The 15868-nt window shown below is 35.5% G+C and overlaps 1 protein-coding gene across 4 annotated transcripts in view; it reads left to right on the top strand.

The window, feature by feature from the left end:
* LOC128015996 (voltage-dependent calcium channel subunit alpha-2/delta-2-like) overlaps positions 1–15868 on the top strand; it is a 168539-nt gene that overhangs the window by 28402 nt on the left and 124269 nt on the right. For all 4 annotated transcript variants that reach the window (XM_052600288.1, XM_052600286.1, XM_052600287.1 and 1 more), the window contains exon 3: positions 10158–10274. In XM_052600288.1, the coding sequence (XP_052456248.1) occupies positions 10158–10274 (117 nt within the window). The remainder of the gene's footprint in view (positions 1–10157; positions 10275–15868) is intronic.

Here is a 15868-nt window from a genome sequence, read left to right as displayed (position 1 = left end):
ATGGGTATGCATGTTTTATTTTATTATTTTTGTTTTGTTTGTGCATACATATTAAAGTCAGCATGAAGTTGTACTTTTTTCTTGTTGTAATTCATGCATGTTATAAAAAAAGACAATTGCAGTAAACATACCTTCTATAAAATTACACATTTCTTAAAACATGTTTCAAAGTAACATATTAAACAAAGATTTGAGATCAAAACAATGTGGCACTCTACTATGTGAGTAAAATGGGATACAAATGCCATTTCATGTTTATGTTAACCTGCCTTTCTTTTCCTATTTTCATACCATACCCAAATTTCTCAGTCACCCCATCATTAGCTGTCCGCGGGGCTAAAAACAGTCAACCTCCCATATACATTACATTTGATGCTGGTCCGGTTCTTGCACTCGCTCATGCCTCATCGCGCAGCTGAATAAATCACTCTAAACTGAATTTAATGGCTTCATATCTGAACGGGTTTCTATGGACTGAGACAGGGATATTTCCTTAAGTGAGAGCCAACTTTATTGACTTAGCCTGCACAAGGGCAATGGCTGTGCGCTTAGAATTCATTTGACATTTGAGGTGGCGGGGGACTCGTTTGGTGACATTTTGCCGCCATTTACAGAAATGCGTCCAGCAGAATTCAAAGATAAGAAAGACTGCGATTACATCGGTCTTTTCACATATTGTCCAAGGACACATTTGTATGTAATTTTACCATCTGACCCAAACATCCTCTGTAGGTCTCTTTTCCACAAATCCCCTCATGAAAGTAGAAACTGCTCTCATAGGCATCTAAAGTCGTCTTTTAATGCATTTTCAGCATTTTATGCATATTCAGATTCAGAAATATATATATATATATATATATACTTCGGTATTTTCTACTTGAAAGTGTCATGTTTCATTCAATTTGTTCCTTGTCTTGTGATTTTTGTTTGATGTAACATTTTTCATTGCAGTTTTTCATTTTACATTTTTGTGAAATTTACTAACAATTTCTGTAAAAAAAATAATAATTTCTACACCAAATTATAAACCTTGTTATAACAATTTACAATTACAATTAATATCTAATTTTGTATTTTTCAAGCATCTTTTGGGGGGAAATATGGAGTTACTTGACATCTAGTATTGCAATTAAAAGAAAAACTATTTGATCATTGGGCTAATACCATTTCAGTCTTTGTACTTTTTCTCATTCACTTTCTCATCACTTTTTTCTATTTCTGAGTGAAAATCATTTCAAAACAAACCCAACACTAATTAAAAATCATAATTAATGTCTAATTTTTTTCAACTAGACAGAGGTGGTTATTGAATGGAGATTAAATCGAGACTTTTCTTAAAACTGTCCTGCTTCTCATAGGTTTCTTTTAAAAATAAATAAATAAATAAATAAATAAAATTCCATGTCAATTTTTTAAGTTATTTAAACAATAAAAATGATTTTTAATTGCAGATAACATTGTCTGCAACCAAATGTTAGAGTTCTTATTGTGACCATGAACATTTCTTAACAAATTCTTGTAGAACCAGTTATCTATGCTATTAAATTATTAATTAAATAAGCATTCATTCATACATTAATGATAGTCTCATTTTAGTCTTAGTGTCAGATAAAACTGATATTTAAATAAGTCATAACTACAATAATAATCTCTTTTATTGAGTGATGAAAGATCTACTTTTGGGTGACTTGATGAGTTTGGATCAGGCAGATTGTGTATCTTGGCACAAACATTAATACTTTTGATTAGCTTGAGGTTTCTGACTAATGATTGTGATTCCATCCACATCTATTTTCGGTGACAGTATGAGTGATATATTAATTCATTCTGGCTTCTTTGAAGATTTAGTCTATGTTTGGTTCCTTGCGTATGGACAATCATAAAACATGCCCCAGTCGTGTGCCCAGAGAGGATTAATGATGAATCATTGAGGTCTGGTCTGCTTCTGGGAATTCTGGAAGAGTACATTGGGTTTAAATTAAGCAACTTAATCCAAAAAAGGTTTTTCAGTAATCGAGAACAATTAGGAGCAACATCTCTACATGCTCTTGTTCTAAATCACACACACTTTAATTTGAGCTCAATCCTGAGCAAAAACCTGCAGGCTACGGACTCACACAGAAGCCAGAGAGAGGAATGGAGACAAGATGAGACTAAAACAACTGAAGCAAACGGAAGTGGTGTGAGAAACACTCCAGCATGATTCTAGGTGTTTTCTGGACATTTATCCAAGTACGCACTTCGCCTCAACATGACACATGGTTTGTGGTATGATATTTTGTTGTTGAAATTGATTTAAATGCCAAAGTTGAATGCTTAGGAGCTTTTAAGATCTGTAAGCACACGTACGAGCTTTAGTAATAATGATGATTTAACAAATATAATTAATAATACAGTGATTCAGTGGAGGAGAAGAGACTAAACATGTGCAGTCGATAGATTGTGCTCACGTTGATGGACAGATGACGACCTTCATCAGCAAAGCAGGAGATAGAAGGGCGATTAGCATGATGAGCTCAACACACACACACACACACACACACCTCTTAGCTATTGGTACAATCAGCTCACCAGGGGAGGCTTCAGGGTTTGTAGCTGTGAGAGGTTGTGTGTCAAACTCAATCAAAGACAGCCTGAAGTGTGTGTTTGTCTGCTTGCGTGTGTGTGTGTGTGAAAGAACTTATGTGTCACAGCTGGTTTCTGTTTCCACCTTCTCTACATTAATTAGTTGTCAGCTCTATCCAAGGAATACAGACGTAATTGGCAGATTACAGCACAATTTTTCTTAATTGCATCCTGTGTTGTGACATTGACTTTAGGTGCATAACTGACATACCCACACTGAACCCAAACCTCCATCAGCCCCTTGGCCTCCAGTTTAATGTATTCTTTCATTATATAATGTTAAAACAATGTTTATATGTGGGACTTAGTGCTTTTGCATTTCTTCTGTGTAAATGTTTATTTACCCCAAATTGGCTTTAGTAATGTAGTAATTTAATGTGTAAAAAAGGTTTACAGCAATAATAACAAAACTGAGGTTTGTGGCTTGATAATAAAAATGTAAAATAGACAAAATATTAAATATTAGTCAAATTAAAATAAAATATATATTTTTATGAATAAATAATAAAATAATTGTATATATAAATAAAAAAATTCTAAAATGAAAAACAAAACCTGAATAAAATTCTTTAATAAATGAATGTTATATTTGTTTGCCTGCGTGTCATGTGACTGTTAACCAGCACCAGAGATCTGTGAACGTGTAATCTACTTAAAATAATCTGACAGCAATTATTTAAATAGTAATTTCAAATTGACCTTCAAATAGATATTTTAAGTAACAGTTGTCATCTCCTGAAGTTTGTGAATCACAGGCTGAATTTCGTTTCATGTTCACTTGAAATGAATCAGGCATGAATGAGTGAACTTTTGCACTTCTAGAGAGAAAGAAAGAGTGATTGAGTGGTGGAGGACAAAAGAGATTCAGAAGAGATGAAGCACACACAATAACTTATTTTAGCAAGTTAATAAAGAGCTGACATTCATATCCGTCTCAAAGACTGATACTATAAAGAGATGAGGACGTAGAGATAGAGGGTTTTTTATCCTCACTGATAAGTGTGTGACATCGCCATCTTTTATATCCGTTCTTCTGACCCTGACTTCATGTGTTTTATGGCCGTATGGTGTATGAGTGAATGTCTGTCTGAAACAACCAGATCAACAGTATATTTGAGCGTTTGAGTCATAGCCGCTGCATTGGTACTTAGCATCAGCACACACATCTAATAGCCCATCTGCTCAAATGGTCAGTTTCCTCATAGACACTGACATGAGCCAGCAGTTAATGTGATATCTATCAGAGTTTGGCTCAATCAGACACATCATCGCTGAAAATGCTTCTGATTTATTGCCATCCCTGCTGTAGAGTTCAGCTAGAGACTAACATGAATTTGCATGCTGGTTTTTCTTCAGGCAACTTTTATTTCCCAGGAGTTGATTTGTATTAACACAATAGATAACAACTTTTTCCTTTTTGTTATAAAGGTCTGTTAGAAAATATGAAATATGAGACACATTGGCTACGTTTACATGCACCCAAATAATCCATTTTTAATCGGATCAATGGCTCAGTCGGATTGAAAAACGTTCATATAAACACCTTAATCAATCTGATTGAGCTCGATTGGAATGAAATTTCGATCGGATTGAAGGGGGTGGTTTATTCCTCTTCTAATACGATTGAGTGTGCATGTAAACACTCGATCGGATTGAACCATGAAACTGAAAGAACTGCGCATGTGCAATGACGCACAAATAACGTAGGCTAATGACGTACTGTATGACGCACGGAACTCTTGCTTTTAATGTTGTATAAATGCATGTCCTGTCATTATACAACTCTCCTTTCACTCGGCTTGTTAAGTGGAGCAGGACAACCTTGTTTTGGATACTCGTTCACAGTTTATATGTATATTTATCCATAAACGGGTAAATATTAATTCTGCTGTTAAGAACAAATAAAGAAACCATGTAGGAGAGTTGTTATTATGTGCAAACAGTGAGTAACTCGATATTATCCATATGTCACTTTCACTTTTCACTTCCACTATCTGAGCAGTGTTCGCATGTCAAAGAAATCTATTCCAATTTGAAGCTTATGACATATAAATGTGCACATCAACCCGATCTCTTTTTTAGCGTTCATGTAAACACTACATTCAGATTCATCAATCATAATGAATTCAGTCTGATTGACATATGTATATTATATGTGTATATATAAAATAGTTAATATCTCTTATAAATAGAATGTTTTTCATGACATTTTAGAACATTTTATAACCTCAAATTATGCGAAAAATTTGTTTTTGTTTCATTCAGGATGTTTACAATTTTAATCTTATAGCCTTAGCATTTGAAATGAATCTACCATTAAAATATAATTTGAATTGACAGTATACTGTAGTAAAAATGCTCATGACTTTCTGGCAAAATAAAAAAAATGCTATATGTATTACACAATTTTACATTTAATCATTTTATGTTAAATATAGAGGATAAATTAAATAAACCATTAAGAGTATAAGAAAGGAGAGTTTATTTCCTGAAGAGAGGAAACACAGAGCTTCTTTAAGCTGGTCAATGCAAAACTTGTTAACCAAGGATGGTATGCTGTTAAAGCTGCTATATAAAATGATTTGCTCTTCCTCTCAAATGACTTTCCTTGAGCTGATGTCATCAAGACCTCTTATTTTTAGCCCCTCCCCTTTTACCACCTGTCATATAGAGACCATCTAGTTTATTCCTGATAAAAAAAGTCCTGTTGAAAGTTCTTTTGTAGAAGTAAATTGGTTTGAACGGCTTTTTATGTTGACTCCAGCATTTAAAACACAACATGGTGTGCTGGTATAAACAGCAGCCATGTCTGTCTTCACACAACAAACGTCCATCTCTCTTTCTCCTGAGCTCCAGTTCCTCGTCCACTCTTATCCTGCTTGATCTATAGACCTCCTTTTCTATTAGTCAGTTGTCTCCAGTCTCTGTGGGAATATCGCCCACATTATATATGTTTTTTGTCACTCAAGTCCCTTAGTTCTTTCCGTCTCACCACATCTGTATCGAATCTCTCCGTTTGAATCTCTGGAGGCCATATCTTTTTCTTCCATTGACTGCTTCTTTTTAGCATTGTCTGACTCAGAGTTTGGCCGTCTCCCTCCCTCTTGCTCTGTTTTATTGAACTGTTCCTGTGCCTGGCGGGATGCGTGCGCTGTCTGCTTGGCGGAGTCCACTAATATTCCTTAATGACGCAGCATCTGTCTCTGTCAACAGACCGCCTTCATGGGCTGATAAGCGGAGCCGTTTTTCTCTCAGACGCAAGCAAGTCGCGTAAAAAAAAAAAAAAAGAGAGAGAGAAAACCTCAAACAAATCTTTTTGTAAAGAAAAATTTAAGACACAAGGTCAAATTGAAACTGTTTTGCTGCTTTGTCTCTGGAGTTTGGAAAAGGAAGCTGGCTGTCAGGGTGGGAAAGTAAATCTTCTGGAGTGTAATTACAGATACAGTGTTTACTGAGAGAGATGTTGTAGGTTATCGTTGTTTACTCACCCTCATGGCTTTCCAGTCCGGTATGACTTCATATATATATATATATATTAGGGGTGTAACGATACACGTATTCGTATTGAACCATTCGAGGCTTTCGGTTCGGTGCACGGTACGCATTATGTACCGAATGGTTCGTTGGACTAATTAATTATATTTGAAAAAAAAAAAAGAAATTGTGAAATATAATGATATGCGTTCAACAAGGTAGCCCAATAACCCTAACGACGTAACAGGCAACGCCCCTGACACCCCCGAAGAAGAAAAAAAACACCAACTTATATGTTTTATGTTAGGCTACTCAGTCAGGCGCTCGCTCACTCAGCACGCACTGAAGGCTCGTTGCAACATGGCCAATGCGTTTAAAAGACCAGAAATAGAAGATCCTCCAATAACCAACAGGTCTGGTGTTTGGGTGCACCTTACCAATCGATCGGGGCATCCAAACAAGTACGGTAATCAAAATGGACTAGTACTGTACTGTGTCAGAATTTCCTAAGCAGTACGATACAATTAACAGGCCTGCACGTTACTAGATAGAAGAACTGTTATAAATAGAACGTATGCACGGGCAGTTTTGAAAACTCCACCTACTTTGCTCTTGGCATAGTGCAGCGCAAATCGTGTTGTATCTGAAGAGCAACGCTGAGCCCAGGGTCCAGCGCCGCGTATACCGCGTCCTGTGTGAAAGACCCTTTAGCCATTTCGCAATGAGCCTTCAGCGCGTTCTGAGTGAGCGAGCGCACTCTGTAGTGGAAAACGCAGGTTTTAAGAACATGCGTAACTGAGCCCCGTTACAATATTCCTTCATGAGCCCATTTCATCCAGACCGTAATTCCTGCTTTGTTCCAAAAAACATAAGCCCTATGGAGAACCAATTGAGTAAAAACACACAACTCAATATAAAGAGTTATAGAGTTCCATATAAAAAGTTACATCTTTGCATTTGTCCACAACTACTACAACAATATAACATTTTCATTTTTTTATATAAGGAGCTATTTTTGTTTTATACAGTATGCTGCTAAGAAAACACCATAGAAGATGGGTAAAGAATAGCTCCATCATTGTTCAGTGTAAAAAAAAAAAAAATACTTTGTTAGTTTTAATAAATAAATATTTTTTTAAAAATCAAGGAAATTTATCTGCCAATTTTTTCTTTTTGCTGTATCTAAAACGTACCGAACCGTACCGAACCGAACCGTGACACCAGTGAATCGTATCGAACCGAACCGTGAATTTTGTGAACCGTTACACCCCAAATATATATATATATATATATATATATATATATATATATATATATATATACAGAAGGTAATGATGAACTGGGGTAGAATTGTCTTGATGGATAAATAATTTCCTTTCTTTCTTTCTTTCTTTCTTTAGTGTGATCTCAGACCATATTTGAGCTTTTTCCCTTGTTCTCTTTCTCTTGCACCATCTGTGTGTTTATACTAGCACAGTCTCAGTTTGGCATACTGGGACGCGTCTCTTCACTAATGAGACACCGTGTGTTCTGTTTCTGTCCTGTTATTGGAGATCACACTAGTTTGTGTTGTGTGTGTTTGTCTGAGAGTATCGTTATGTACTTATGTGTGTGTGATGTGTGACTGCCAGTGGAAGCATATTGAATTGGACGGGCTTTTGCTCACTCTGGTTCAGTGTGAGTGTGTTTGGCCCAGTTCATCTAGATCTCTTGGCCCGACCCAGACAGCAGACCCTCCTGCCTGCTGTTCCTGCTTCCTCCATCTCAGCGCTCACACACACACACACACACACACACACACACACACACACACACACACACACACACACACAACATCGAAAGTATATTATTTTATAAACATTTTGACTTAATTTCTTTGCATGAAAGCTAAAGTCCATGAGTCACTTCAGCATTTCACACTTTACTGAATACAAATGTTTACAGATTAAATTTAAACCTGTTTTTTTATGATTATTATTAATAGCCTCTCAATAAAGGCGGTTTAGCATTGACTATATATCTAAATGTTTTTTTTCTTTTCCTTTGAACATATTGAAGGCATTACAAATCTGAAAATTAAAAATAAGAATGATTATTTATTGATTCTTGTATCTATCTATCTATCTATCTATCTATCTATCTATCTATCTATCTATCTATCTATCTATCTATCTATCTATCTATCTATCTATCTATCTATCTATCTATCTATCTATCTATCTATCTATCTATCTTCAATATTTTTAATTTGTCTAACATTTTCTGGTCTAGGTGCTTCTAAATGTTTGATGAAATTAAATTATATTTAATTTAGGTTTTTTTTTTTTTTTTGCTGCTATTGACCTTCCTGGCATTTAGGGGGCAGTATTTGTGTTCAGACAGGAAATGCATATCAGTAGAACACATTATGTTCATCACATCCTAAGACAGAAAGAAAAATACAAACATATTTAATTAATGAATTTATTAACTGAGTTTAAATGGGAACTGTGTCCCTGTTTTATGAGATCAGTATCTCAGTGTTTATCAAAGACACTAATGACTTTTTCAAGGGCTTTATAATTGTATTCCAAAAATAACAAGTAACACGGTTTTAAAACTAGGTTACGCTAATGTCCCTTCCCTCTCTAGTCGCCAGCCCATTCCATGCACTGGCCACTATTCTGTCCATTATTCACTCAAGTTGACGTAAAACAGTGCTTGTGGTTTAGCCATTATCTGGTGACAGGGGAGCACAGCTTCAAACATGGTGTTAGAGGCCGAAGCCCTTACTAAAGCCTCCACCAGCTGTGTGTGTGTGTGTGTGTGTGTGAAAGAATTCCTCTTTCTAGGGGGATTGCAATTGGCTTTTTGCCTAGTCCTCAGTTTGACATAGATGGATTTGTGGGTAATGGTGTCCCTGGAGTGGAGGGGATAACTGGGCGTCCCGGGGGGTCAGATTACGGTGGACAGCATGGCGGTGTGCTGAGTCAGACTGTAAGACCAGACCTGCTACTGTATGTGTAAATCACTGGGAAAAGCACTGACATCAGGAACAATGCTGACCCATAAATCCAGATCAGATTATGGCATGACTTGTACTCTTTTTCTTTTAGTTTAATTTAATTAAATACATGTTCGTGTTTTTTTTTAAATGATACTTTTTAAAGGATACTTTTTATCATTGTTTTGCACTGTGCAGTTAACCCAGTCCATTCGGAGATCTTCTAGTTCACATCTGTTTAAGTTTTGAGGTTTCACTATTTATATATATAATGTGTTTATGTTTAGTTGTTTCACTTGAAACAACTAAAGGACCTATACCATAAACATAAGCTTACTGAATTTACACATATGAGCCTGATTAAGATGCTAATTTTAGAAGAAAATTTCAGATGGCACTTAGAGCTGCATATATATATATATATATATATATATATATATATATATATATATATATATATATATATATATATATATATATATATATATATATATATATATATATATTCAGAATTATTTTATTTAATAATCAACAATTTTTGGTAAAATATGTTACCTATACATTCTAATATATTAATATTTATTTATACTAAATAATGTATATTTACATTTATATAAATATTAATATCTAATTGAACTAAGAATAAAAAAAAATATATATATATATATATATATATATATATATATATATATATATATAAATGATAAGGTAAACAGTTAAATTAAACAACTTAAAGTATAGTGTAATGATTTTTCTTGACGATTAATTGTCTTAGAATATAGCAGTAGTTTCATGGTGGCTCAGTTTACTGGATCATATTAACTAAGATATTACAAAAGATGAATGCTTTTAAATGTATCCATCCATCCATCGTTGACAAAAAAACTCTTTTAATTAATGTATTAAATTATATATATATTTTTAAGAAAATGGATAAATGTTTAGATTTCTAAATATTGAATTTCACATGTAAACTATATATTAGTTTTGAGCTGCAAAGGTCTGTCATTTTTAAAGTAAGTGGATACAAAGGAAATGAATGTGTGCCTGACGTTTGACCTTTAACCTCCCACAGATTTATAATGAGAAGAGGAATCAGTTTTCTGTGGAGCGAAATACACCCAAGCAGCTGGTGGAGAAGGTGGCAGGAGACATCGCCAAACTGCTCAACAGGAAACGCAAAGCTCTGGAGGTGAGCAGCGCTAACTATCGCTATCTCCCAGCAGGAAGTCGAGCCATTGATAATCGTGGTGTAAAACTCTTATCTGTTACATTAAAACGTTGAATCGATCCACTGTCTCTGTTAATCAGAAAAAAATTGGATTTCTAAAATATTATTACCAATGCCCACTTTTCTCTATTAGCCTGCTTAACTAAGCAGGTAATGGGTTTGTCTTCTTCCAATCTGCTCCCTCTTCAAATCCACAGGACATGACACAGTGACACATAAGATGCTCGTAGAGGCTTCAGGGATGAATGGAGCATCAGATTTACCAATTTCCATAAAAAATGCTGTGGTACTACCATGATATTTGGACATATGCACCATGATATTCTTTGAAGATTTGTGTTGGTTTAAATCTTTTAGAGGCTGATTGAAATATGCAGGCACACGTGACAATTGTGTAATATGCAGGCACACGTGACAATTATAGCTGAAAAATGAGTGTTTATTAAGCTTCAGAAATGAGTCATGTGTTTGGTAAGTGAAGTACTTTAGTACTTTTGACTAAAAGTAGCATATGAACACTGCCTGAGGTCTTTCACTGGGAGACACTCAGAATGTCTTATCATAAATTGGTGTTCGAGCGAGATTAGCTGAGATTCTCCAATGTGAGTCATGCCATGCAGACAGGCAGGCGACTCAGAAATGATTGCTCCTAATTCTAGTTTGACGAATTCTTCCTATTTAGTCAGTGACTTTCTACTGCATCCTAATTGCACAAATGCTACTTTGATGGTGGCGTCTTTAAAGCACATGAGAGTTTTCCCATTAAAACACTCAATGAGACGTTGTGCCTCTTTGGGATCTCTTTGAGAAGTGGCGTCACCTTTTAAAACTCCATTGCAAAAATATTGCAAAAATATTAAGGCAAGATACCATAGGTTAATATGGTGAATAAATGTAACCAATAGAAATCACCATACTGTCCCAGCTGACTGTGTTTACATTAAGTATTGGAAAAGTTTTTTTTTAAATGCAAATGAGGTGATATTTAATTGAATATGTAGTAATTTGCGTACATTTCCAGAACAAAAATGTACATTGGATAAAGCCAGGTTCAAAATTATTGTTTTAATTTGTTGCCAAGTTACAGGTTTTTAGAGATGAGATTTTGGAGATCTCTTTTCATCATTTTATAAAGAAAACACTGTCAATAGCCAAAACAAATAAATAAATAAAACAAACAACAAAAACGATAAGAATTAATAATAATAATTGATAAAAACAACAACAGTGATATTGATGATAATAGTTATAATTATAATAATTTTCTCCATGTTTTTAAGAATAACATTTTGTATAAAATCAGGGAAATGCTATTTTAACAAACCCCTCTATAAAAACTTTCTTCAGACCATGTATAAAAATATACAGTATATACAATAAAAAATAGATTTTGAGAAAACGGCCTTTAAAGAAAATAAAGTTAGTGTCCATGCTGGAAATATTAGATTTAGCCATGGATGCCATATCCTGTCAGAAAATATATTTTTTGTCTGGTGTCCGTCATGTCTTCGGTGGTAGCCAAAACTGTATTAACGGTCTTCTATCAGCCATGAGAGTTTATTGAGTAATCTTAGTTGTGTATGTTTCAGAGCTCAGATTTCTTGCCTTAAACCTGTTATCGGACTTATAGCTTCATTATACTAGCTCAACAATTCTGGCCCATCCCTACTCTACTCTACTGATGAAAAATTGTTTGTTTACAATGTTGCAGTTTGAATTCTGTTTCGACAACACAATCAAACTATATTTCCTTCACCATTATGAATTCATTATAATCCATTTGGTATTGGCTTTTCTGCAAATGATGCGAGTGATGCTTGTTTAAATTTGTGCCAAAATGAGGCAACTGGTAAAGCGATGTCATTTTGCTGCCTGCTGAAGATTGTTGCATGGTACAGACTTGCTAGGCAGCTCGGTAGGGTTTGGAACGGAGCCGATGTTTCAGAGCTTTGGAATTGAGTTGGTTGGCCGCAAAGTTGGCCTCTGAGTGCTTTCTTGACTGAACAGCTAAAGATAGGGCCCGCTGCTATCAGGGCCAGCAGTATGCTGGTGACTAGACCCAACCATCACCCAAAGCCCAGCAGACTCCTGATAACTGAGAGAAAGAGAGATGGAGAGAGAGAAAATGGGCCCAGAATGAGAACACCCCTTCAGGCGTTAGGAAATGCAAGGAAATTAAGTTCTGAAATCATTGATTTCAAAATGAGCTGAAGATGGAAGAAATCGAGAGGAAAGAAGGGACGATGTAGGACATTGGATGTAGAACAAGGTAAAGCAAGAGAGAACAAGAAAGAGAGGAAAGAGGAGACATCTTGTAATCTCATGATAAATAGTTGGCGGGATGAGTTTTGATCGTGTTTAATAGAAGCTATACATATTAAATCTTGTATTGTGATTTATGGCTGTTTGCACAACTGAATCAGTGTTTAAATGTCGATAAATTAGCTGCACATCAGTAAATGATGTGCATAGAATCAACAGATTTTGGGCCAATAAAAAAAACTTATTAAAAAAAAACTTAATTTACATTACAGGAGTTTTCTACATACAATTTGGTTTATGTTTACTATAGTCATTGAAGTAGTTTTATGTGGAAATTAATTTTGAAAATTGGGTAAAACAAAACAAAAACATGTATTTTTTATTTGAGGTTCTACAAAAAATGTTTGTTTCAAGAGCTGCGTCGACCTGTTTATTTGCACATGTTTCTTTAGATCACCGATAATGAGTGTGATAGATAGACCCCTGCACCCCAATTCATGTACTATCTGGCATAAATAATATGTGAGATTAAGATTAGTATGTCCCAAATCATAGTCCATTGAAAATAGTTCACCAAACCGCCAGGAGGATGCAATTTTTCCAGTGGCTTTATTTATTAGCAGAAATGCAAGCAGAATGAATGCCTATGTAAATGATTTGTAAAACCATTCTTATATACGTTTCCCCAATGGATTACAGTCTTAAACAATTCTTATATACATTTTCTCTGAACATTGCCAATTTCAGAGTAAGTCGTTTGTCAAAACATTCCAGTGTTAGCTGTTGCATTGAAAGTGCAAAACTAATTTCTGAGTAAGTAGTTGTAAATCGTCGCATTGAATTGATTATGTACATAATCAATGCCTGTGTAAATTGTTTGTAAAAGTTCATATGTAAATTGTCGCTTTGATTGGCTGTGTACATAGAGAATTTCTAGGTAAGTCATTCATAAATTCACATCAAATTATGTGCATAATAAATAAGGATAGATTGTCTGTAGATTATTTCTTATTTAAATTGTTTGCTATATAAAATGTTTGTAAAATAAATTTCTGCATATTATGTGCACAGCATATTTCTATATAAATTGATTGTAATACATTTTATTTGTAAATTGGCTTGCATTAGTTGCACGTGTAATTATGTGCATATCTGTATAGTCTGTGCATCAGTTTTTACATAAATTGTTGCTTTTTAATTATATATATTTTTGTAAATCATTCGTTAAATAGGATAGAATTATGTGCATATTGAACTTTTGTCCTTATTTGTTCATCAAACATTTATTTCAATAATGGTTGGATTTGCTTGATTGTGCACAACAAATATTTATGTAAACCGATTCAAATTCTTACATAAACTGTTACTTTCCATTTCATATATGACAAATTCCTATGCAAACCATTCTTACATAAACTGTTATATTCAGTTGTTGTATGAATGAGATCCCTCTGTGCTTCTTTTTTGTGTTCTACTCTAGAAACTCAGTGTGCATTGGGGTCATCCATATTGTCCTGAAATGAGTTGCTTCCTGTCTGGTAGTTTTTCTGGCTGCATTTATTAGTATTTTAATGACCCGATACAGACTCTTCACAAAGGGCTGATGTTGTCCTCGTGGAGAGATGGTGCTCTTCTGGAGTGCCCTGACTGTTTCTGCCTGTGTCTGTGTGTTAGTGTCCTGCCGCCTATTTTTGGAAGCTCTTAAATCTTTATTACTGTGACCGCGGTGCGTGTGACTGGCAGATGTCAAGGCAGGGCCTGGGAAGCTGTCATGTAAACGAACAGTGCTGCAGCCGTATGGATCTCAGCTGAGCTCAGCTTTGTGTCTCTCACCCTCTCTCTCTTTTATGGAATCCAGCTGATACTGCAGAACAGAACCTGTCAATCAAACTCAGCACATGGCATCACTTACATTATGTCACTTACAGGCTTCTGATGCCATATTCTCCTTCTCCTAATACAAACCAATGCAAAAACAACATCTTACTAGTAAGCAGCATTTCCAACGGCTGGTGGTGTGTGTGCTCATATATGATGTAGATTGTGTATGACTGACCCTGATGAGGACTGCTATGATGAACTGGATCGTATTGACTGGACGTTGCACAGATGCAGCATGTGACTAAGTGAATCTCTCTCGCACATGCTATGAAATCCAGTATGACATGGTGGAAGCAGACACGTAGGGGAAATGGGTTTGTTGTCGTGTACACCTAACACACTTCATCATACTGTGATTTGTTTTTCGGACTGAGGTACCCTGGTGGACTCTCCTCTGCCCGTGTATAATTGGCCGGCACCACAGATCTTCATACATGCTAAATTTAGCCCCGTGCTCTCTGACATCCCTAAAATTAAACACACAATTAGTTACTCCTGCTGTTTCACTAATGAGAGGACGGTTTTGATCGGCCTCATCAGACAGGAAATACTCAGTAGGGCAAAACGGCGCTTTTGTGTTTCTTTAGGGGCACATTAACAGGGACGTCAATATCACAAATATTACAGTGTAGAAAATAAATAGTCCAGACTCTAACAAAATATATGATTTTTAAAAGGGGGGCTACAATGGTGTTTCGTGTATTCAGAGTTGTTCACAGTGTTAAAGAGATGGATTCTCATGCTAAACATGGCCAATGTTTTTTTTTTATAATATGGACGAATGACAGAGAATACCTGTGCTGAAAATCTTACTTCCAGGTTGGTACAAGTTTCGGCTGTTTTTTTTTTCATGGATCTAATGACGTAGACGATGGTGGAACTCCTTAAATGAGCATTTCTCTCGGAAAAGCACGCACGCGCACACGTCGACCAGAGGAGAGCGAGACCGCGCACATCAACGCACTTCATCTGGAAATCGTCGGCAATTGCTGCATAGGATTTGTTTGAGAATGTCTCCAGATAAGTGTGTTTTTGGATGTCAGGGAAAGTTTACCGTGTTCAGCTTCCCAAAGAAACCAGCATTACATGAAACAGCGGATGCAGTTTGTTTTTCCGGGGCAGCAACGGAGTGTATTAATGCCTTTGTGTGTTCTGGTCAGGTTAGTGATGGCATGCCTCCAGGAGCTCGGCTTTTATATGATAAAACGAAATACTTTTTGGAGATATGAAGGATGCAGTACTACTCTATAGGTACTTAAGATTTACATGAGATTAGGTGAAACTGTGTATGTTATGTACCCTTTAAAATAAGTATTTTATGCTCACTAAGTTTGCATTTAGTGTATTTGATCAACAATACACATTCTGAAATATTACAGTTTAAAATATATTTTTTCTATTTAAAAAAAAAC

The sequence above is a fragment of the Carassius gibelio genome, chromosome A6 (assembly GCF_023724105.1).
Source record: "Carassius gibelio isolate Cgi1373 ecotype wild population from Czech Republic chromosome A6, carGib1.2-hapl.c, whole genome shotgun sequence".
NCBI lineage: Eukaryota > Metazoa > Chordata > Actinopteri > Cypriniformes > Cyprinidae > Carassius > Carassius gibelio.
The sequence above is the reverse complement of the archived record's forward strand: the minus strand, read 5'-3'. Positions and strand labels throughout refer to the sequence as shown.